The 22,463-nt window shown below is 40.9% G+C and overlaps 1 protein-coding gene across 1 annotated transcript in view; it reads right to left on the reverse strand.

Moving 5' to 3' along the window:
- Window positions 1–21,920, reverse strand: part of LOC125919927 (uncharacterized) — a 97,017-nt gene extending 75,097 nt beyond the window's left edge. The window contains exons 1-2 of the mRNA XM_049626730.1: window positions 21,845–21,920; window positions 20,595–21,130 (exon numbers count right to left, since the gene is read on the reverse strand). Coding sequence (XP_049482687.1) covers window positions 20,595–21,130; window positions 21,845–21,920 — 612 coding nt within the window. The remainder of the gene's footprint in view (window positions 1–20,594; window positions 21,131–21,844) is intronic.
- Between the last annotated feature and the right edge of the window lie 543 nt (window positions 21,921–22,463).

Raw genomic sequence — 22,463 nt, forward strand, 5'->3', positions numbered from 1 at the left:
CTGGCCAGTGGAAATCATCTCTGCAATTCCGTTACCAGTCTAAAATCTTTTAAATTGCCCTACTCAATCCAGGCTTCACCTACAGTTTGTGGGTTTTTTTTTAATGTTTATTTATTTTTGAGAGAGAGAGAGACAGCACAAGTGGGGAGGGGCAGAGAGACAGGAAGACACAGAATCCAAAGCAGGCTCCAGGTTCTGAGTTGCCCACACAGAGCCCGACGCGGGGCTTGAACTCACGGACCGTGAGATCATGACCTGAGCTGAAGTCGGGACGCTTAACCAACTAAGCCACCTAGGCGCCCCAATTTGGGCTTTTGGATGGGGGGGAAAGGGGGGGGCGCTTTTTTTTTTTAAATGCTTACGACCAATGGGTCCTAACTTCTGAGATCTCCGGGAAGCTGAAACAAGCCCAGCCTGGGGGTTAGCATTCTTCTCATTCTCTTATTGCCAAAGTCAGATTCATTTTCATTTACTCACCTCCTATTCCACACAATCAGCTTCTTGACTGAAAGGAAGGGAGTAGGGGACTTCCTTGAATGTTTCAGGCAAAAATAAGCTTTACCAAACATCTGATAAGGAATGCATATAATTGCATAACCTTTCTTCTCATTGCCAACTATGTTTCAGGTGGGGGGAACTCCACTATGAAAGCAATTCTAATCTTCTTGTTCAAATTTGCCAGATCTCAGAAAGCCACCTGAAGCAAATCCACTTAATTCTGCTTTAGAAAAAGTTTTCTCATTCCAAAGTCTGAACAAGAATACATTTCTAGGGGTGCCTCGGTGGATCAGTTGGTTAAGCTCCTGACTAACTTAAGTCGGTTAAGAGTCCGACTCTTGATTTTGGCTCAGCTCATGACCTCACAGTTCATGGGTTTGAGCCCCACGGCAGGCTTGGCACCGATGACGTGGAGCCTACTTGGGATTCTCTCTCCCTCTCTCTCCCTCCCCTTGCCCCCCCCCCCAAATAAATAAACTAAAATAAAAAGAATACATTTCAAATGGGATTTGTAAGTGATAAGGAAAGAAAAATAAATTCCATTGTCAATCCCCAGGGCATGTGGCTAAGCCATCTTAATAAAAACACTAACAAACTAAGTCATGCGCCAAGATATTTTACTCAGTTATTTAAAAGTCAGAATGGGGGGCGCCTGGGTGGCTCAGTCGATTAAGCATCCGACTTCAGCTCATTTCACGATCTCACAGTTCGTGAGTTCGAGCCCCGCGTCGGGCTCTGTGCTGACAGCTCAGAGCCTGGAGCCTGTTTCAGATTCTGTGTCTCCCTCTCTCTGACCCTCCCCCATTCATGCTCTGTCTCTCTCTGTCTCAAAAATAAATAAACGTTTAAAAAAAATTAAAATAAAATAAAATAAAAGTCAGAATGGAAGAAGTGACAGTACCAACCTCTGTGGAATACCCATGAGATTTCAATTAATCTTGATTAACATCCCTGCAAGATAAGTACATCCCCATTTTTTAAAATTTATTTATTTTGAGAAAGAGAGAGAGCAAGCAAGTGAGCACATGAGCAGGGGAGGGGCATAAGGAGGGGGAAAGAAAGAGAATCACACCGTCAGCACCAAGCCCAATGTGGGGTTTGAACTCACAAGCCACAAGATCATGACCTGAGTCAAAATCCAAGAGTCGGATGCTAAACCAACTGAGCCACCCAGGTGCCCCAGTACATCCCAATTTTACTGAAGTGGACACAGTCCCAAAGAAGTTGGCACTAGCTCAAGGTCACCCAATGTTAAGTGGCTTCCAGTGGCCCATACACTTTCCATTAAAATAAATGTTTAAAGATCTAAATTACAGAAATTGTCTCACATGACCAGTGTACCAATAAATAAGTTTATACACACGTACATGCGTGCATGTGTTTCATTTGGATACCTAATCATCAACTGTAATATTTTTCAATGGGGAAAGTATTTAGGATTCCTACTTGGAGACAGACAACTGGAAAGCACCTCTGAAGAGATAAGGGAGTTTGTGGCAAGCTATCACAGTTATTTCTTTTTTTTTTTTAAAAGATTTTATTTTTACGTAATCTCTATACCCAACATGGGTCCCAAACTCACAACCCCGAGATCAAAAGCTGCATGCTCTACCAACTGAGCCAGCCAGGTGGCCCAGGTTATTTGCTTTTAATGAAACCAAAGGAGTTCCTCCTTAATGGCAGTATCTACCTTCTTAGGGCTGCAGTGACTGCACTGAGTCCCAACAAAAGCTATAGGGAGGGAAATTCATGCACAAGGACCATTCCCAACTCCAGGAAAGTCTGTAAGTGATTTAGGGTTGGTGACAATGAGCAACATGTATGTACAAAAACAACTATTCCGTCAACAAAAACAAAAGACAGGATATATGAAAGCACTGTTTTAGCTAACAGTGGCTAGCATAAAACAGATACTCAGTAAAAACTAGTTCCTTCTACTCTCTGCTCCAAGTTATTTGTATGCAAAATAATAATATGTGCTGGGTGGAGTGATAATATCTTACTTAGCTGGGCAAATTGGTGAAATGTTCTTTCTCTCAAACCCAGACAGACTGAGTTTGCCTATCTGGTCCGACATTTGCTAAGAACAAGGACACAACCAGCCACTTTTCAGAAGTCAAAAGTCTCAAGGATTATTTTATTTCCTCCGTCAATCAGCAGCACAGCAAATGGACAAAAAGCTATCTTCAAAGCAAGTCTCCCCATCCAAGTGAATACAACACAACTCAGCAAAACCACCAAACCAGCATTGCAATCTTCATTAAAATCTACATTCCTCCACTTCTATGACCACTGAGTGGTCATACACAACCTGGCATATAAAATCATTACTAAACGTCTTTGATTAAAGCAACTATTCTTTCACTAAAGCAACTTATTCTTCAACTATTTCAATAATTTAACTTTTGAAACGAAATGATCTTTTCTTTAAAAAAATTATTTTCAGGAGCAACCGGCTGGCTCAGTCAGAAGAGCCTGTGACTATGTTGGGGTTGGGAGTTCAATCAACCACACATGGGGTGCAGAGATTAAAGTAAATAAAATTTTAAAAAAAGAAATTTTTAAAAATTTTTCTTTAAAAAAAATTCTTTTACATCAATTAAAAAATTGACTTTAAAAAAATTCTTTTAAGTCAATTCTATCATTTAGATGCTTCTGAGATTCAGACTCTGGGATTAACAAGCTACTGTAATTAACGTTGAGATACTATTAAGTGGTAATGGTTGCTGGAGTGAATATAGTTACAACAGTAAGAATCAAATGAAAATTACAAAAGGGCCCTTAAGGGTCATCTAACTTAATGTTCTTATTTTACAGAGAAAAAAAAAAAAAAACTCAGGCCAGAGAGGTTAGACAACTTGTTCTAATATTATTATATAACTTATAAGTAACAGAATGAGGATCTTTAAACCCCACGCCTCTCTCTAATAATATTAGCCACCACTTATCAGATAATTACAATGTGCCAGGTGCTGTACTAAGGGTTTTACATACCTGATCTCATTTAATCTCACCACAATCCTATGAGGAAGGCATTATCAAGGCTTTTACACAGGAAGAAATCAGAATTCAAACCCATGTCTATCTGATGCCAAGTCTTTGATTTTAACCATCACACTATATCCACATTCCATTCACTCATTCATTCATTCATTCATTCATCGAAATACTCACTAAGGAAATATAACATATCAGGTACCATCTCAGCCTTAGGGATTCTAGTAATGAAAATGGACAAGGTCCCTGCCATTATGGAATTTATGGTAACGAGTAAAAATAATTTAATAAGCACTTCAGGCATGACTGATAATTGCTGTGGAAAAAAAAAGTCATGTGATTAATAACTACAATGACAACACTATGCTACCAGTCACACATTAAATCACTAAACATGTAAAAGACTACCACCTCATATACAAAACAAAACAAACAAAAACCAGAAAATAACAAATGTTAGTAAGGATGTGGAGAAATAGGAACCTTTGTGCACTGCTGGTAGGAATGTAAAATAAAAGTAAATTTAATCCTGGGATAGTGGAAAATGACTAAAACAAGATTTTGAACCCATTAAAGATAACAGGTATTTGAAACAGTATATTCTCAACAGCAGATAAACTAGTGTCCTCCTTCTTTAATATGATATTAATTCTAACTTGGGCTTAAAAAGGAACAGTTCTAATCACAGAAATCTGTCAGTGATGGTAATAGATATTTCCAAATTAAAACAAACCACCAAGATTACACACATATGCAATTCCAATACCCACTTTTTTTCTGATTCCTACATTCCTGTTAAGTTTCTCTCAGTCAGTCCCTCTGGCATCTCAGCACAAAGACCTGACGACTGTGCAGGCAAAGGCAGTTCATTAAGTTCTCTTACTGGATTCAGACTGCTTCTGTGGGAACTGCCTCCTCTCAAGTTTCTGGGCTATTATCAGATAGAACCAACTCTCAATCTCCCTGGCTTCCTTTTCAGGGGAATGTACCAAGAAAAAAATGGAGGAGAAAAGACCTGGGCCCACAGTTACCTAAAGTACTGTACCTTCATCCATCAGGGACTCTGTACTGCGTGTTATTCAGCTTCGTGCTAGAATTTACCAATAATCTTATTTATTTCCTAAACCCACTTGGTACAGATCTTACATAAGACACATGGAGAAGAAAATAATATCAATTAGGTGCAGCTACTACCCCCAATGAACGATATTAGCAGGAAGAAAAGGTCTTAATGAAAAAAAAAGAAATGTGACATTGAAAAAAGAAAAATTGGAAGAGTGCACTATAGGGAGAGGGAAGTCTGAAAACAAGTTTGAGGCTGGATGACTCACTGTATTAATCAAGGAGAGTTGTTTTGTAAAGGAGTTAAGCCTGAGGCTAACTTTAAAAATGGGCAAGGACAGGGGCTCAGGCAGCCTCAGTAGGAAGAGCAGGCAATTCTTGATATTGGGGCTGTGAGCTTGAGCCCCACATTGGGTGTAGAGATTACTTAAATAAATAAATAAATGTAACAAAAAAATTCCAACCACCATTAAAAAAAAAAAAAAAATGGGCAAGGACCCAGTTTGGGGAATTAGGAGGAAGGCGGCTGTTCAGAGAATTCAGGGCAGCCTGATCAAAGTCAAGAAGGTAACAATTATCAGTACAGAATGATGACCAGGGCTTTTTAAAGTTCTGATTGAAAAAATCATGTAATAATTCTGCTTGGTGACCTATAAAAGTGTACATAATCCAGTTTGATGAAGACAGCATACAACTATAGACTAACCACAAGACCAAGAAGCAATTTGGTTCTAGCAACCAATTAAAGTTAGGCCACTCATCCTTCATAGACTCTAATCAGAAAGGAAGAAATCAGCCATTTCTATAGCTATACCAGAATGATATTCTGAAATGTTTTGCTTCCTCTCATTTGAGAAGTTATAATGAACAGAGTCTATTATTAAGCCTATGCTATTTTCCACAGAAAGCAGTGTAAATGAACTAGACAAAGAAATAGTAGCTAAAACAGATTCTAAGTAAGAAGAGCTTATCTAGCCTTCGTTTTTTAAACTGAATGTTAATTTCACACATATAATCAACAGACATTTGTGTAATTCTTCACAGTTAGCAATTACTTTATTTAGGCAGGATTTTATATACGGTAGATACTCAGCAACTATTTGAATGAATGAATAACCTCATTTATACTCAAGGTACTACTGCCAGGAGAAGCCAAACAAATTAACTCTGTAAAATGACTGAAGCTGCAGGAGAGTGAAGAATGAAGTATTTTCTTGCAATGGTGATGCAAGAAGGCACATTAGTCATCCACCTGCTCATTCAACAGAAATTTGAAGACCATTACGGACCAGGCATTTTTGTAGCGTGCACATGTGTGGGGGTATAGATCAGCTGTTAGATACTGGCTGACCGCAACCAAATTTGGCCTACAAACACCTTTTTAGTCCACAGAGCACTGACCACACAGTATTTTTTTTTTAAATCAACTTTGAGGTATAATTTACTTACAATAAAATGCACCCATTTTAAGTGTACAGTTCCAATGAGTTCAATTAATTCTAACAAATGCACATTCTCATGTAATCACCACTTCCAATCAAGAAAACACTCCCATCATGCCTCATGCCCTTTTGCAGTCTTCCTCCTCCCCCTCCACCCCAGCCACAAACAACCACTGATCTAACTTCTATTACTATAAGTTAGTTTTGCCTATTCTAGAACTTCAATATAAATGAAACCATAGAGGCAAGTGGGTGGCTTGGTTGGTTGAGTGTCCATATCGTGATTTCAGCTCAGGTCATGATCCCAGGGTCCTGGGATTGAGTCACATGTCGGGCTGAGCATGGAGCCTGTTTAAGATTCATTCTCTCTCTACCCCCCCCCCCCCCCCCCCCGCCCCTCTCCCCAGCTTGCATGCTCTAAAATGAATGATTGAATAAAAGAATGAATAAAACCATAAAGTAAGTTCTCCTTTGTTTCTTACTTCTTTCAACAGAGTTTTCAAGATTCATTCACACTGCTGCATGTATCTATAATTCACTGTTTATCCACGGTTTGTTTACCTATTCACCTGTTGATAGTATTTGAGTGGTTTCCAATTTTTGGCCATTATAAATGAAAGTGCTATGAACGTTCACGTGGTCTTTCTGGGAAGATATATTTTCATTTCTCTTAGATAATAAATACCAAGGTGCAGGACAAGGTTGCATGATAAGTATGTATTTAACTTTAAAGAAACTGACCATTTGTTTTCAAAAGTGCGGTATTTCACACTCCCACCACCAACATACACGAATTCCAGTTGTTTCACATCCTCACCAATACTTGGACTTTTCCATATTTTTTAATTTTATATATTCTACTGGGCACGAAATGGTATGTGATATAGTTTTAATTTGTATTTCCCTGGTGACTAATGTTGAAAATCTTTTCTTATGCTTTTGGACATTCAAATACATTTTTGTCTTTGAAGTGTCTATTCAAAGCTTTTGTTCATTTTTAATTGGGCCATTTGTCATATTATTTTTAAAGCTTTTCATATATTCTAAATATGAGTCCTTTGATAAATCTATAGATATCTACACATATATGAAATTACATATACACACATGTATATGTATATAGAGTGTGTGTGTGTATATAAATATTTCCTCCCAGTCTGGCTTACCTTTTCATTTTCTTACAGTATCTTCTAAAGAACAGAAGGTTTTCCTTTTGATAGATCTGATTTATCATTTTTTTCTTCCATGGTTAGTGTTTTTGTTTCCTAAAAAATCTTTGCCTATCCCAAGGTCATAAATATTTTCTTATAATTTTTTCTAGAAATTTTAGTTTTGTATGTTTAGCTCTATGAGCCCTTTCAAATTAATTTTTTCTGTACAGTGTGAGTTAGGTATTGACATTCATTTCTTTAAACACAAATATCCCAATTGTTCCAGCAACATTTGTTGAAGACTACTCTTCCCTCTACTGAATTACATTTAACCCTTTGTTAAAAAATCAATTGATGATACATCTATTTCAGCATTCCCTATTGTGCTCCAATGATCCATATTTGTGTTTTTACACTAATACCACACAGTCTTGATTACTCTAGCTTTACATTTTCTTGAAATCGGGTAATTTCATTCCTCCAAGTTTGTTCTTCCACCTCTAAATTATTTTAGCTATTCTAGGGGCACCTGGCTGGCTCAGTTGGAAGAGCATACAACTCCTGACCTCGGGGTTGTGACTTCGAGCCCCATGTTGGATATAGAGCTAACCTAAATAAACAAAACTCTAAATTATTTTGGCTATTTCAGATCCTTTACATTTCCATGTTAAAAAAAAAAAAAATATATATATATATATATATATATATATATATTTTACATTTCCATGTAAATTTTACATCCAGCATGTCAATTTCTACAAAAAAGGAAAATAAGGACTGCCCTCAATTAAGGAGCAAGGTGGCTTTCTTGTATGTGGAGGTCTCTCTGATAAGGAGACATCTGAGTAAAGATCTGAAAAAAGTGAGGAAGTAAATCATGTGAAGATTTTGGGGAAGAGTATATACCAGGTGGAGAAAACAACAAGCACAAAGACCTGGTATGACCCAGGAACAGCAAAGAATCCAGTGGGATTGCAGCAGAGTAAGCAATGGGGACCATGGAAGATCATGAAACTGACTCTGGAAAGCAGATCATAAGATCTATAATCTATGTGGAGAGCAGATCACAAGAAAGCAGAGCAGAAATGGGGATTCAGATCAAAGGAAGCTACTACAGCAATAAGCCAGGCAAGAAATAATGATTATGTGGTGGTCAGTTGTATGGGTCAACTTGATTAGGCCACAGTCACCAGTTATTCAAACACTAAGTGTTGCTGTGAAGCTATTTTGTAGATGTGATTAATATTCATAATCAGTTGCCTTTAAGTAAAGCAGATTGTTCTAGATAATCTAGGTAGGCCTGATTCAATCAGTTCAAAAGCCTTAAGAACAGGGGCACATGAGTGGTTTGGTCAGTTAAGCGTCCCGACTTTGGCTCAAGTTATGATCTCACAGCTCATGAATTGAAGCCCCAAGTCGGGCTCTTTGCTGACCGTTTGTAGCCTGCTTGGAATTCCCTCTCTCCCTCTCTCTCTTTCTGCCCCTCCCCTGCTCACACTCTCTCTCAAAAATAAACATTTAAAAAAATAAAATAAAAAGCTTTAAAAGCAGAACTGACATTTCCCAGAAAAAGAAATTCTACCTGTGGATAACAACTTCAGCTCAAGAGAGCCTAGCCTATGGATATCATACTTATACTTAGCTAGCCCCTGCATCATATAAGGAATAAATAAATCCTTACAATAAATCTCTTTATGTATATCTCCTGATTTTATTTCTCTGGTTGAACCCTGATAGAGATTTTGGCATCTAGAAGTGGAGTGTTCAGTGTAAATACTTAGAAATGTGGAAGTGGCTCTGAATCTACATCAAACTGAAAAGCTTCTGCCACAACAAAGGAAACCATCAACAAAATGAAAAGACAACCTACAGAATGGTGGAAAATGTTTGCAAATCATGCAGCTGATAAGGGGCTAATATCAAAAATATATTTTTAAAAAACTCATACAACTCAATAGCAAAAAAAAACAGTCTAATTAAAAAATAGGCAGAGGATCTGAACATTTTTCCAGAGAAGACAGAAAGATGCTCAACATCACTCATCATCAGGGAAATGCAAATCAAAACCACAATATCACCTCACACCTGCTAGAACGGCTATTATCAAAAAGATAAGAAATAACAAGTGTTGGGGAGGATCTGAAGAAAAGGGAACCCTTATGCACTGTTGGTAGGAATGTAAATTTGTGCAACCGTGATGGAAAATGGTATGGAAGGTCCTCAAAAAATTAAAAATAGCACACCTGGGGTGCTTGGGTAGCTCAGTTAGTTGGGCAGCCAACTCATGATTTCGGCTCAGCTCATGATCTTGCTGTTCGAGAGTTCAAGCCCTGCGTCAAACTCTGTGCTGACAGTACAGAGCCTGCTTGGGATTCTCTCTCTCTCCCTCTCTCTGCCACTCCCCTACTCACACACGCAAGCACATGCAAGCACACTCTCTCCCTTCCTCTCTCTCTCAAAAAGTAAATAAATGGACTTAAAAAAAAAAACTGCACTACTATATGATCTAGTAATTCCACTTCTTGGTATTTATCCAAAGAAAACAAAAACACTAATTCGAAAAGATGTATGCACCCCCATGTTCACTGCATCATTATTTACAACAGCCAGAGATGAAAACTACCTAAGTATCCACTGAGGAATGAATGCATAAAGAAAATGTGGTATATATAAATATTATTCAGCCATAAAAAAGAATGAAATCTTGCCATTTGCAACAACATGAATGGACTTCAAGGGCATTACACTAAGTGAAATAAGAGAAAAGAGAAATATATGATCTCACTTATACGTGAAATTAAAAAAAAAAAAAAAAAACTGAGCTCACAGACACAGACAAGATTAGTGGTTACCACAGGTTCGGGCGGGGGAGTGCTGAGAAATGGGCGAAGGGGGTCTAAAGGTACAAATTTCCAGTTATAAAATAAGTAAGTCATGGGGCACCTGGGTGACGCAGTCAGTTAAGCGCCCGATTTCGGCTCAGGTCATGATCTCAAGGTTTGTGAGTTGGAGCCCCCTGTCAGGCTCTGTGCTGACAGCTCAGAGCCTGGAGCCTGCTTTGGATTCTGTGTCTCCCTCTCTCTCTGTCCCTCCCCTGCTCGCGCTCTCTCTCTCAAAAATAAATAAACATTAACAAATTAAAAAAAAAAAAAAAGAAAAAAAGAAAAAGAAAAATCCTAGAGCTGAGCCATGAGCCCAAAAGCCAAAGCCACAGGCCCAGAGCAGGAATCTCAAGCCACATAGGATTACTCCCAGGCTTTGAAAACTAATGACATTTTCCCTGCCGGATCTTAAAATTGCTTGGGACCAGTGACACACCTATTCCCTGCATTTTCTCCTTTTTGGAATAGGAATGTCTATGTCTGTCCCATCACTGTATTTTGAGAACATATAACTTGTTTTCTTGTTTCACAGGGCCACAGATGGAAAGGGATTTTGCCCCAAGATGGATCATACCCAGAGTCTCACCTATACCTAATCTAGAGGATTTATATGATGAGATTTTGTACTTTTAAGCTAATGTTATGTAGATGAGATCTTAACTTGAGTTGATGTTGCAATGGGTTAAGACTGTTGGGAATGTTGGAATAGGATGAATGTACTTTGCATGCGGGACAGATGTGAATCTCTGGGAGCCAAAGAACAGACTGGTAGACTGAAAAATGGCACCCTAAAGATACCCACATTTTCGGGGCACCCGGGTGGCTCAGTTGGTTAAGCGTCCAACTCTTGACTTCGGCTCAGGTCATGATCTCATGTTTCAAGAGATGGAGCCCCACAGTGGGCTCTGTGTGGACAGCGAGAAACCTGCTTGGGATTCACTCTCTCCCTCCCTCTCTCTGCCCCTCCTCCACTCCCCGACTCTCAAAATAAAAAAATAAATGAACTTAAAAAAAAAAAGATACCCACATTTTCTACATCCTAGACCCTGGAACTTGTGATTGTTACCTTAAAAGGCCAATAATAACAATAATAATAATAAAGGTGGGGGAATCTTTGCAGATGTGATTAAGGATCTTGAGATGGGGAGATTATCCTGGATTATCTGAGTGAGCCCTAAATGCAATCACATGTCTTTATAAAAGGGAGGCAGAGAGATTTGACAGAGAGGTGAAAGAGATGTGCACAGAGATCTGAAGACGCTGCCGTTGAAGACTGAAGTGATCCTGCCACAAACCAAGCAATGCCAGCAGCCACCTGAAACCAGAAGAGGCAAGGAACTTACTCTCCCCCGAAGCTTCCAAAAGGAGTGCAGCCCTGCTACTGACACCGTGATTTTGACCCAGTGAAACTGATTTCACACATCTGGCCTTCAGGACTATAAGAGAATAAATATAGGCTGTTTTAAGTCACCAAGTTGGTGGTAATTTGTTACAGTAGCTAGCCACAGGAACCTAAACTAATCAGTTGGGTTGGACAAGGATAATTATGACGGAGGTGGTGAGAAATGATCAGATACAGATATATTTACAAAAGAGAGCTAACAGGATTCGCTGATGGACTGGATATGAAGTGGGAAAGAAAGAGAAGATGACATCAAGGTTCTTACCTGAATTACTATAAGAATTTCTAGAGCAAGGATCCTCAAACTTAACCTGCATGAGTCTCTACTTCTTCTAGTCACTTCTTTGTTTTGTTTTGAAAAAGTATAGTAGGTTTTCCTACTGTTTGGAGATAGTAGTGATGAGTCTGGAGTTGAATGCACCTGTTTTCAATTCTGGCTCTACTGTTCACTGGCTGTGCGATCTTGGGCAAGGGAATTAATCTTTCCAAATCTCTAGTACATTTTACTAAGTACGTTTTACTAAGCTGAGGACAACCCACTGGTTCATCAACATACAAGCCAGGGGTGGCCTCGCCAAAAACTGTTTTGGTAGAATCTGGGGCTGGACATCAGATTAGAAAAGGTTAGAAATCCCAGAGTACTATGATTTTAAAATATTATAACTTACTTTGAATATTGTTATGCTCTCTTTCTGGCCGTTATTCATCTGTTCATTGCCTTCCCCTTTACCTAGCTCCAGTCATTAATGGACCAAGAATCAAGTAAAAAGCTGAGTAATTCTCAAGTGTAAGTTCAGGACACTGTCATTTAAGACAAGGAAGGACAGGGTAAGGAGAAGGGGTGAGTCACTTTCATTCATTCAACAAGTATTTATTGAGCATCTATTATATACCACGCCAAGCACTACACTGAATGCTGGGAAAATAGCAATGAAGAGACACACATGGCCCCTGTCCTCACAAAGCTTATGAGGAGAAAAACATAAACAATTACACAATTATTTTGCTGCAATTGTAGCTACTGCTACAAAAGAAAACTTCTGGGTGTTAGGAAAATTAACACGCATAGAATGCCTACTATGTGCTAAATGCTTTACATGTAACTTATTTACCTCTCACAGCCATCCTATGAGGAAATAGAGATTTGGAAAGATTAATTCCCTTGCCCAAGATCGCACAGCCAGTGAACAGTAGAGCCAGAATTGAAAACAGGTGCATTCAACTCCAGACTCATCACTACTATCTCCAAACAGTAGGAAAACCTACTACACTTTTTCAAAACAAAACAAAGAAGTGACTAGAAGAAGTAGAGACTCATGCAGGTTAAGTTTTGAGGATCCTTGCTCTAGAAAGAGCTTTCTAAGTTCATGTGATGAAGGTGAATTTTGGAAGGTATTCAAAAATCCCTTAACACTCTCCAAATAGAACAAAAGGTTACACTATAATTAACTCAGTTTTATTTAGGCACCCAACAGGTTATTAAACATGTTGAAAATAAAATGTCATGAATACCTTATCCAAATTGTACAGGTCATGCCCAGTTTTATACAAATTGTTTCTGCAGGCTCACCTTCAGAATCAGCTTTCAGGTAAAAGTGAAAGGGGGAAAAAAATAAAAATGAAATGAAATGAAATGAAATGAAATGAAATGAAATGAAATAAAATGAAATAAAATGAAATAAAATGAAATAAAATGAAATAAAATAAAATAAAACACGATCATGCTACAGAGTGACTGCTTTAGGAAAGGACTAAATAGCTGTTTCACTCAATGTATACAAAGATTCATGACAGATATTACAAAAATGAGCAATAACCACCCCATGATGTTCTACTGCGTAAAGGAAAGCTTCAAATTTATTTAATTTCAAATTAAATCACTAACCTATGATCTCACTGTATTCTTGGTGGCTCCCTATTCCCATCATTCCAGGACTCCCAGATCCTCCCTTGCAAAAAAACAAAAAAATCTAAACAGAAAAGAAATATCAACAAGAATGTGAAATGATCCACTGAATCTACAAAATATAGAATTTAAAATAGCACCACATCTTTGCCTCCCATGCCCCCTTAGGGCATTAACCTGGAATATTAGAATTAAAGAGTGAAAGGCTTCTGAATGAAAGCTTTAGTTCAACTGATTTTCCATAAAAAGTGATTATCACATGTATCAGAGATATAAAAGAACATTGTCCTTACCCTTCATTTCTAAATTGTTTTGAAAGCCAAGATAACATATACAAGGCAAATTTTAAAAGACTACTTTAGAGGCACCTGGGTGGCTCGGTCAGTTGGTCAGTTGAGCAGCCAACTCTTGATTTCAGCTCAGGTCATGATCTCATGGTCGTGAGATCAAGCCCCCATCTCACGATAGTGAGATCAAGCCCCACGTCAAGCTTCGAACTACATGTGGAGCCTGCTTAAGATTCTCTCTCTCTCTCTCTCTCTCTCTCTCTCTCTCTCCCACTCCCTCTCCCTCCTCCTCTTCTCTTAAAAAAAAAAAAAAAAAAACAAAATAAAAATAAAAAGACTACTTTAAAGACATCCATCCCATAGAGGCACCTGACTGGCTCAGTTGGTAGAGCGTGCAACTCTTTATCTTGGGGTTGTGAGTTCAAGCCCCACAATGGGCAAAGAATTTACTTAATAAAATAAATAAATAAAAATAATCTTACCCCCCAAAATACATCCATAATGTAACAAAATATAAAGTCAACAATAAAGCCAGTTTCACCATGAAACCAATAACACCACTCTCATACCAAAATGCAACATGGTGTGTTCTAAAATATGAGGAGAGGACAACTTTCCAAGTTCCTGTAAATTTTGTGGTAGTGGAAATATGTACAGATTAACCACGATTAAGGGACTTTGGCATCACTTATGCCATTTACAGTTACAAAGATAACTGAAACACTGACAAAATATGTTTAAAATTTGGACACTATAGTATGCCCTTATTTAGTATTTATTGAGCAATTTAGGATGTGAAATCACTAGTATAGCTTTCTATTTCAGGAATGGCAACAAGATACATATAAGGAATACTGCAAAGAATACTTTGAATGCTACAACACCTTGATTGCTACCATAAAGAATTCTCAGTATACTAACATTTTCACAAACTATGCAAGTGAACAGGAACAGACATTTACTACAGGCAAAGTTAGTCACTTCATACACATTATCGTAGGGAGTTAGCACTTTTAATTCAAAGACAGAACTGGGGGGACGCCTGGCTGGCTCAGCCAGTACAGCATGTGACTCTTGATCTCAGGGTCGAGAGTTCAAGCCTCACACTGGGCGTGGAGCCTACTTTAAAAAAAAAAAAAAAAAAAAAAAAGATCTTGGTTCAAACCCTGATTGCTCTCTTCCTAAATTAGTGAATCTCTCCAAGCTTCTCTTTCTTCATCTACAAAATGGTGCTACTACTTACTTTACAGAGCTGGTGTGAGAATTAATGAGGTAGCACAACAATGATGCCACTATGACTCCGTAATCCTTATTAACAACCTCATGTTGTGAGTAAGAATCATGAACCCCATTTTACAGATGAAAAAACTAGTCACAAGAAAGTTAAGTAGTAAGCCTATGGTTACAAAGCTGATAATTGTCAGTACCCAGCTCTGTTCATGCCCTTAAACTTGACACGTTACTTCACTAGTTATTTTACTCTCTGATACTCTGATACTTTAAATTTTGATACCAGAACAAAAGGTTTTCAAAAAAATCAAAATCCCTCATAATTCCCAGTTACAATTTTAGAGGTCAAAGACCTGTAAGTAGCCCACCTATAAGAGGATACATCCCAGATTTCAAACTGAGCTTTCCAAATTACTTGTAACTAACACTCACTTAAGGAATGATTTCTAAAAGCATATGAATGAAAGTGACTAGGGAAGCAAATGAACCAGATACACCACAAAACTAAAAATATGGTATCTGAAGAAAGGAAATTTTCACAATGCTCAGTCTTGCAAAGATTCTGCAGATCTTCTGTTACGACTATGTGAGCCGGCCTTAAACACGGGGTGAAGAACTGGCCCAGGCTCAGCCACGAGATTCTTGTGGAACCTCAAACCACTTAATTTCTCAGTGCCTCTGTTCAACTAAACAATGAGAGTTGGACTGGAGTCTCTGAACCGCAGAACTAAAGGCCACTTAGGCAATTAGCTCCACCCAAGGCACCCTGGCAGATCACCCAATTCCTGCTTTAGCACCTACAGAGACACGGAGTTCGATGAGCTCCCCTCTTCGAAGAAGTGATACAGTATTAAGAATCTCTGCAGGTTCTTCTGCGACCCAGTCACAAAAGTGCTCACTCTGCTATTATTATGGGTCCTGGTTCCACTTCTAAGCTCTTTTTAAGCGTATGCACCTCTAAGTACTGCTTCTGACTAAACCCACTCTGCAGATAGAAGGCCCAGTAATTCAAAGACCGATAACGAGAATACAAGTTACCCCTAACAGGCAAACTGTGCACCTCCTGAGGTACCTCCAGAGGTACTGTTGTAACTGTGTGTAACTCTAATTGTGAAATAAAAACTATGTGAACATAAGTACTTGAACTGGAAAATCTGACGCTGAGCAGCAAGGACTGACATTTCAATGCTTCTATCTGAACATTCACATCATTCTACACTCATCATCTCTGACTCCAACCTCATTCATCCATGGTCAGTTCTAGGCTACTGCCTAAAATTAACGATGATGATGATGGTGGTGCATGGAAAGCTGTGCCAAGCACTTGGCACATGTTTAACTTGTTTAATCTTTATAGTAGCCATATAAAGCAGCCACCATCATCATCCCCATTTTATAGTTAGAGAGTTACTAAGAAGACTTCGTAAGAGTACTACAGTCACACACCCAAGGTCACACAACCAGCAAGTGGTAGAGGCAGGATTGCAACCCAGGAAGTCTGGCCCCAGCATCTATGCCACGAGACTGTGCTGTCTGTCTATGCTTGTCTATCAATCTGACAAGTTACTGTTCTCCTCAATATCAGAAAAATTACTCCACCCTCAACTTACACACAGAGATCAAGTGTTTGTCCTTAGTGCCGGCCTAGACTCCTTACATTTCATATGGCCCTAATTCAGTGCCCACTTCCACCTACTGGCCTGCCACGTTGAAGGCACACAGTGAGCAGCACCCAATTAATATTTCTGAAAATCTGGTACAAGAATTAAATCTTTCCCTCCTCTGAATCCTTGCCTCCCCTCCCCCAGCACTTTGTACCTTCTTCCAACACTTTTTCTGTTCTGTGAGGTAGCCAGCCTCCAAGATGGCCCCTAAAGATCTTTACCTCCTGGTATTCATGCCCATGTGTAATCCCTTCCCACAATGTGTGACCAAAAGAAAACGGGAGATGTGACTTCTAAAGCTAGGTCATAAAAGACAGTGCAATTAAAAAAATAAATAAATAAAAAATAAATAAATAAAAGAGTGCAGCTTGGTGTCCTGATTGCTTGCTCTGGGGGAAGCCAGATCCCATGCCACGAGGGCATTCAAGTAGCTCTGTGGAGAGGCCCACAGGGAGAAGAACTGAGATCTCCCACCAACAGCCTACACCAACTTGTCAGCAATCTGAGTAGCCACCTTAGAAGAGGACCCACCAGCTTCAGTCAAGCCTTCAGAGGACTATAACCCCAGACGACCTATTAATGCGATCTCCTGAAAAGACCCTGAGCCTGAACCACTTCCCAAGCTGCTCCCAAATTCCTGACTCAAAGAAACTATGAGAAAGAACGTTTATTGTTAAACACTAACTTTGGGGGTAAGACATTACACAATAGATACCTAACATACCTAGTCTCTAAAACTATAATTTCCTTAAGAGCAGACACTGTTTCCCTGATTCTCAAAACTCATTAAGGCCATAGAAATAAACAGTACCTATGGGGTGCTGGGGTGGCCCAGTCAGTTTAGTGTCCGACTCTTGATTTTCAGCTCAGGTCATGATCCCAGGGTCATGGGATCAAGCCCATGTCCGGCTCCATGCTGAACATGGAGTCTGCTTAACATTCTATCCCTCCCTCTACACCTCTCCCTAGAGAGAGCGGTGCGCTCTCTCTAAAAATAAAGAAATAAAGAAATAAACACTGCCTATATTTGAATTGTGTCAGTGGGTCATTCCCTTTGTTCAATGTTCCTTTTCTTCCAAAGTACAACCGTTTATAAACTACCTCTATGTCTACACCACTTCATCTGTAATCTATCAATGTCCTCCCTCTTCTTTCAAAGACCTTCTGAAATATAACCTCCTGACCAAAGTTTTTTCTCAACAGATGAAAATGTTCCTATGTCAATTTTAACTATCAACCCTAGCATTTACATAAACACACTATAAATATATATTTGTCTACATTCATCTTTTATTCAACAAATATTAACTGAGCATCTACTATGTCCCAAGAATTGCTCCTGAAGCTGAGAATAAAAGATACAAACTGCCTTTGTGGAGCTTATAGTCAATAGTAGTCTCTCTAAATATAACAATCTATGTTAATATGACTTCAAACTTCTAATTTCCCCTTTCATAAAAATTATTCAAAACTATTTTACCTTTCATTGTCTATTTAATTGGCCACTCCTCTGCACATCCTTTTCTTTATACACTTAAATATGTAAGCTACAGTCTCAAGAAAAGTCCATACCTGGTTAACAGCTTTGTTAAGTGCCCCATACAGAATCTGTAGGTCATGTCTTCCACTGAATGTTTCCATGAACCACACTTTTTAGCAAATGCCATCACACTTATAAACATAAAATAACTACCATTTGATAGCTTTTGTTAAACAAGTTTTAGAAACTTTAAATCAAGTAAGAACATTTATTTTGCAGAAAGTAACTTGTAATTGATGTAGTCAAATAACATATATAGCTGGAACTTTCTCATCTCACTTATATTTATCTCTACAGAGTGTGAAAAGGGAAAGAGCATACATACTTTTAAGAAAGAAATTCAAGTCCAGGCTCTGTCACTAACCGTGTAACCTCAGACAAATTATTTAACTAACTGAGCCTCAGTTTTCCTATCTTAAAGTGGAGGTAAAATCTACTTCATAGGGTTGCTGTGAGAAGTGAGTGATAACATTAAAAGCCTAGCATTATTAATGCCTATTACATAGTGAGCATAAAGAAATGTCGCTTTCCTTCCCCTTCCCTATGGCTTATACTAGGCTATAGCAGTCAGAAGATTCATCAGGAAATCTTTCCAAGCTCAGCTACTTGGAATGATCTTCCTCTCCTTCATCTGGTGAGTTGAGATTCAGCCCAAATGCCATCTTCTCTTTGAGGTCCAAAAGAGAAGCTCTCTTGACCCTCCTATACAGTCTGGAGTTTATTTCAATGTGTTACGACTGTCACTTTCTGCCTCTCACACTAGACTGTGAGCTCCTATGACCAGGGACCATATCTCACTTATCTCGATTATGTTGGCTTTTAGAAAAACACCTGGCCCGTTACAGACAAGGAACAAGTTTACTGAATGAGTAAATGAATGAATGAATAAATGAATGAATGAATGAAGTCATTACTTAAGTAGTACCCAAAATTAGTACTGAGTGATTCCAAACTTTCTGGTTTTGCCCTTTATGGGCTGGGATGCTGTTTCATACTTCTTTTAAATGCCTTCCTCATAGCACTCAGCAGAGTACTTAAGGATGTGGAAAGTCTGCAGTAAATACTTTTGGATTATGGGATACATATTACTCTTCCATCTCATGATTTTACTCTAAATAAAAAACCTATCCAAAGAGATGTGACTTTTGGAAGCCTTTCTAAACAGGGTCTCTTCTTAACCGTTACTGGCAAAGACGTGAAGCAGTGCTAGAACAGACTATAGTCAGTGTTTTTTTGCATGTGTTTTCGAAAAAAGCAATAATGGTTTGCCTCTAGTTTAGTTTCACTAAGAAACTATCATAAAGCCCTTTGATTCACTATGAAAAATGGAAACGACGTTAGGCAAAACTTCATTAAATCACTTTCAGCCAAGGGTTCCCCACCCTGTAGTCATGGGGCTCTGTGCCAGCTGGCTGTACCACCTCACTCCTGGGAGGCGGATGCTTTTCAACAGTAAAACGGCTTAAGTGAAATCTGGAGTTTTGGGGGTCCTCTAACCTAAAACACGTGAATTTAACTTTTTATTGAAAATAACGATTACGTTACAGGCTCTGACATCAGGTAGAAAAGATCCTGAAAAGATCTCAAAAGCTGGCAACCTGCACACTTCGGACTTCTCATGGATTTTAAAGTATGTAAAAACACATGAAGCTGGGTGTAATTTCATTATTACATTTAAGTGACATCTTTCACGTTATTGTATACACATACCTCATGCCAAATACAGCTGGTAAATAGTCAAGTGTCTGCCAAACTGCCTTTTCGTTATGCTCTATAATAGCAAGAAAAAAGATAAATCCTGACAAAGCCAAGCTGGGCTGGTGCTTCAATACAAACTGATCCACCAGTCGTTCTCAATTTACAACGACCCCAGGTAATAGGTATTACGCCCCTTTTCCTAATGAGGAAACTGAAGCCCGAGATTACACAGCTAGGAAACGGCAGGTTTGAGAATCTGACCTGAAAGCGCCAGCGCCAGCCCCAGCCACGACAGAGTATCAATGCGTTCTTCCGGCACCGGCCAGGGTGGGAGGTGTAATCAAAGCGTCCTGCCAGACACTTTCTTAGAGGGTAAAGTTCTTGGCCGTCAAGTTTCAAATCCACCAGGGCCCTTACACCTGGCGGCATTCAGGTTGCTGACACAGGCATCAACAAATCCAGGTAAGCCTCCCTGGCCTGGGAATCCTGGGGCTGCACATGGATCCCGAGGGTCTGCACAGATCCCGGGGAAAGCGTGCGACAGAGGGACCCTGCAGTCAAAACACACCCGGGGTGCAGCAGGTGCCGGACCCCCGGACCCCCGACCCGCGCTACCCGGCCAGGCGGTTCACAGGTGCACGGCCCCGCCCCGCCCGCCTTGGCTTAGACGACCCTGGCCCGGAGGGGAGAGGCGAGGGAACCAGCGGCGGGTTGGGGGCCGGGCTGCGAGGCCCGCCCAGGCCAACCCCGAGGGCGCGCGGCGGGGTCGCCAGGAGAAAGGATGCTCGGGGCGGGGCTGGTGGGGGAGGGGTCCCCTGCCCGGACTCTCACTCACCGCCTCGCGCTCCTCCCAGCCCGGGCTCGGCGGCGGTCCCCCTCCGGCTCCCACCGCGCTCTTCCCCTCCCGAGGCTCAGCGTCTAGCCAGGGCGCACGGAGCTGGGGAGAAGTCTGCGCGAGCGGAGGGCTGTGGCGAGCGGAGCCGAAGGGGTGAGGAGGATGGAACGGTCGCTCTCGCAGCCGCCTCGGACACCACAGACACGGCCGCCGCCGGCTCTTCTCAGCCACGGAAGCTGCGGGCCCTCCCACCACACCCGTCTCCCGCCTCCCACACTGCCTGCTAGAAAAGTGACAGCTGTGCTGGCCAATCAGAGGCCTCGTGGAGGCTGGGACCAGGGGACTAAAGGGAGGGCGGGAAGGGAGGGGTATGAAGGAGGTGAGGACGGCGGCGGGACTTCCTGTGACTGACGGCCAGGCGTAGCCAATGGGAAACGAGAAGATGACCTCATCGCCAAGGGAAGTCTGGAACTGGCCGAGCTGCGGCGAGGAGGTGGGAGGAGGTCGGCGACGAGCCGGAGGCGGGGCGCTGGGGCCTTAAAGAGGCCGAAGCCCATTGGCCACTCTGTCGAGAGAAGGGCGGCGGATCGGCTGGACCTCGCCAAGTTGCCAAGGGGTCAATGCCGTGAGCTCTTAACTGCATTAATCCTCCTGACCCGTCTCGATCCTTCTAGGGGGCTAAAGGGTCCGCCGGGGGCTCGTAAATCGATTACTTCACTTTCACGCTTCCCAAAAGGAGGCACAATAAATTCCACACTGGCCCGGAGCCCTGAATTCCCGTTACAGCCCCCGCGCCACCGAGGCCCGTCCCCTCGTTTCTCTGAGTCAGTTTCCCTTAGGGGAAAAGGGAGGCTACTGACACCTACCTACCCTTCCCTACGTACCTAGAATATTGAGATCATCAACAGCAAAAGGGCTTTGGGCCTCGAGAAGAAAAGGGGCTGAAGGAACCCAAAATCTTCCCTCAGGAGACTCCAGGAAGAGCATCTGTAGAAGGGAGGGTGATATTAGGTGACTCCCAAAGGCTCTTGGAATTGTAAAATTCTAAAATGCTGATATCCTACTCTTTCTGGCATCCACTCATATAGCAAAGGGGTGTGTGTGTGTGTGTGTGTGTGTGTGTGTGTGTGTCTGCGCGGATCTCCTGCATTAGGCGCAGAGACCACACATGGACCTGGTCTATGACTTCCACAAGGAGAAAGAAGACTTAAAGGGGAAAAAAGTAAAGCGAGGTCTGCTGTGGGAAGTACCTTGGTGCAGGCAGGCCATTTGCTCCCCCTCGCCCCGCAATGGGAGGGAGTCCAGAAAAGGAGAAATAACTCCCATCTTGGCGGATGGAAAAGAGGGGGAAGTGCTTTCCCGAAAGCCTCCTGGGGATGGTGTGGCTCAGCAGGGCTGAAGAGAGAAGTTAACAGTAGCCAGAGACAGAAAGGAGCTAGGACATTCTTCCAGCTTTGGGGAGGAGCAGTGCCAAGGCACAGAGACTGAGAGGGGACAACTCACTTTACATTCCAGAGTAAATTCGAACTATGATTCCCTTATCTCCCCCAGAGGTCTCCCATGACTGTCTATTGGTGTAACTGTCAGAGGAAGGGCAGAAGAGAATCCCCTCTCTTCTCTCCTCCAATAGCTGCAAAAGCCAAAGTGGCCCTGGGTATTCCCAATTACTCATCTATAAGTCAGCTTCAAGTTTAGTGCCATGTGCTGATCACAGAATCTTGAAGTTGAGCAGGATCCTTGTGGCCCCTTAGTCACACACCTTCCCCCAAGACAAGAAACCTTTCTGCAAAATTATTTTTTCAACAAATATTTCTTGAATAAGACACTGATACTCACAGTAAAATTAATAATTACAGCCTGGGGGCACTT

Source organism: Panthera uncia, chromosome B4, assembly GCF_023721935.1.
Source record: "Panthera uncia isolate 11264 chromosome B4, Puncia_PCG_1.0, whole genome shotgun sequence".
NCBI classification, from domain to species: Eukaryota; Metazoa; Chordata; class Mammalia; order Carnivora; family Felidae; genus Panthera; species Panthera uncia.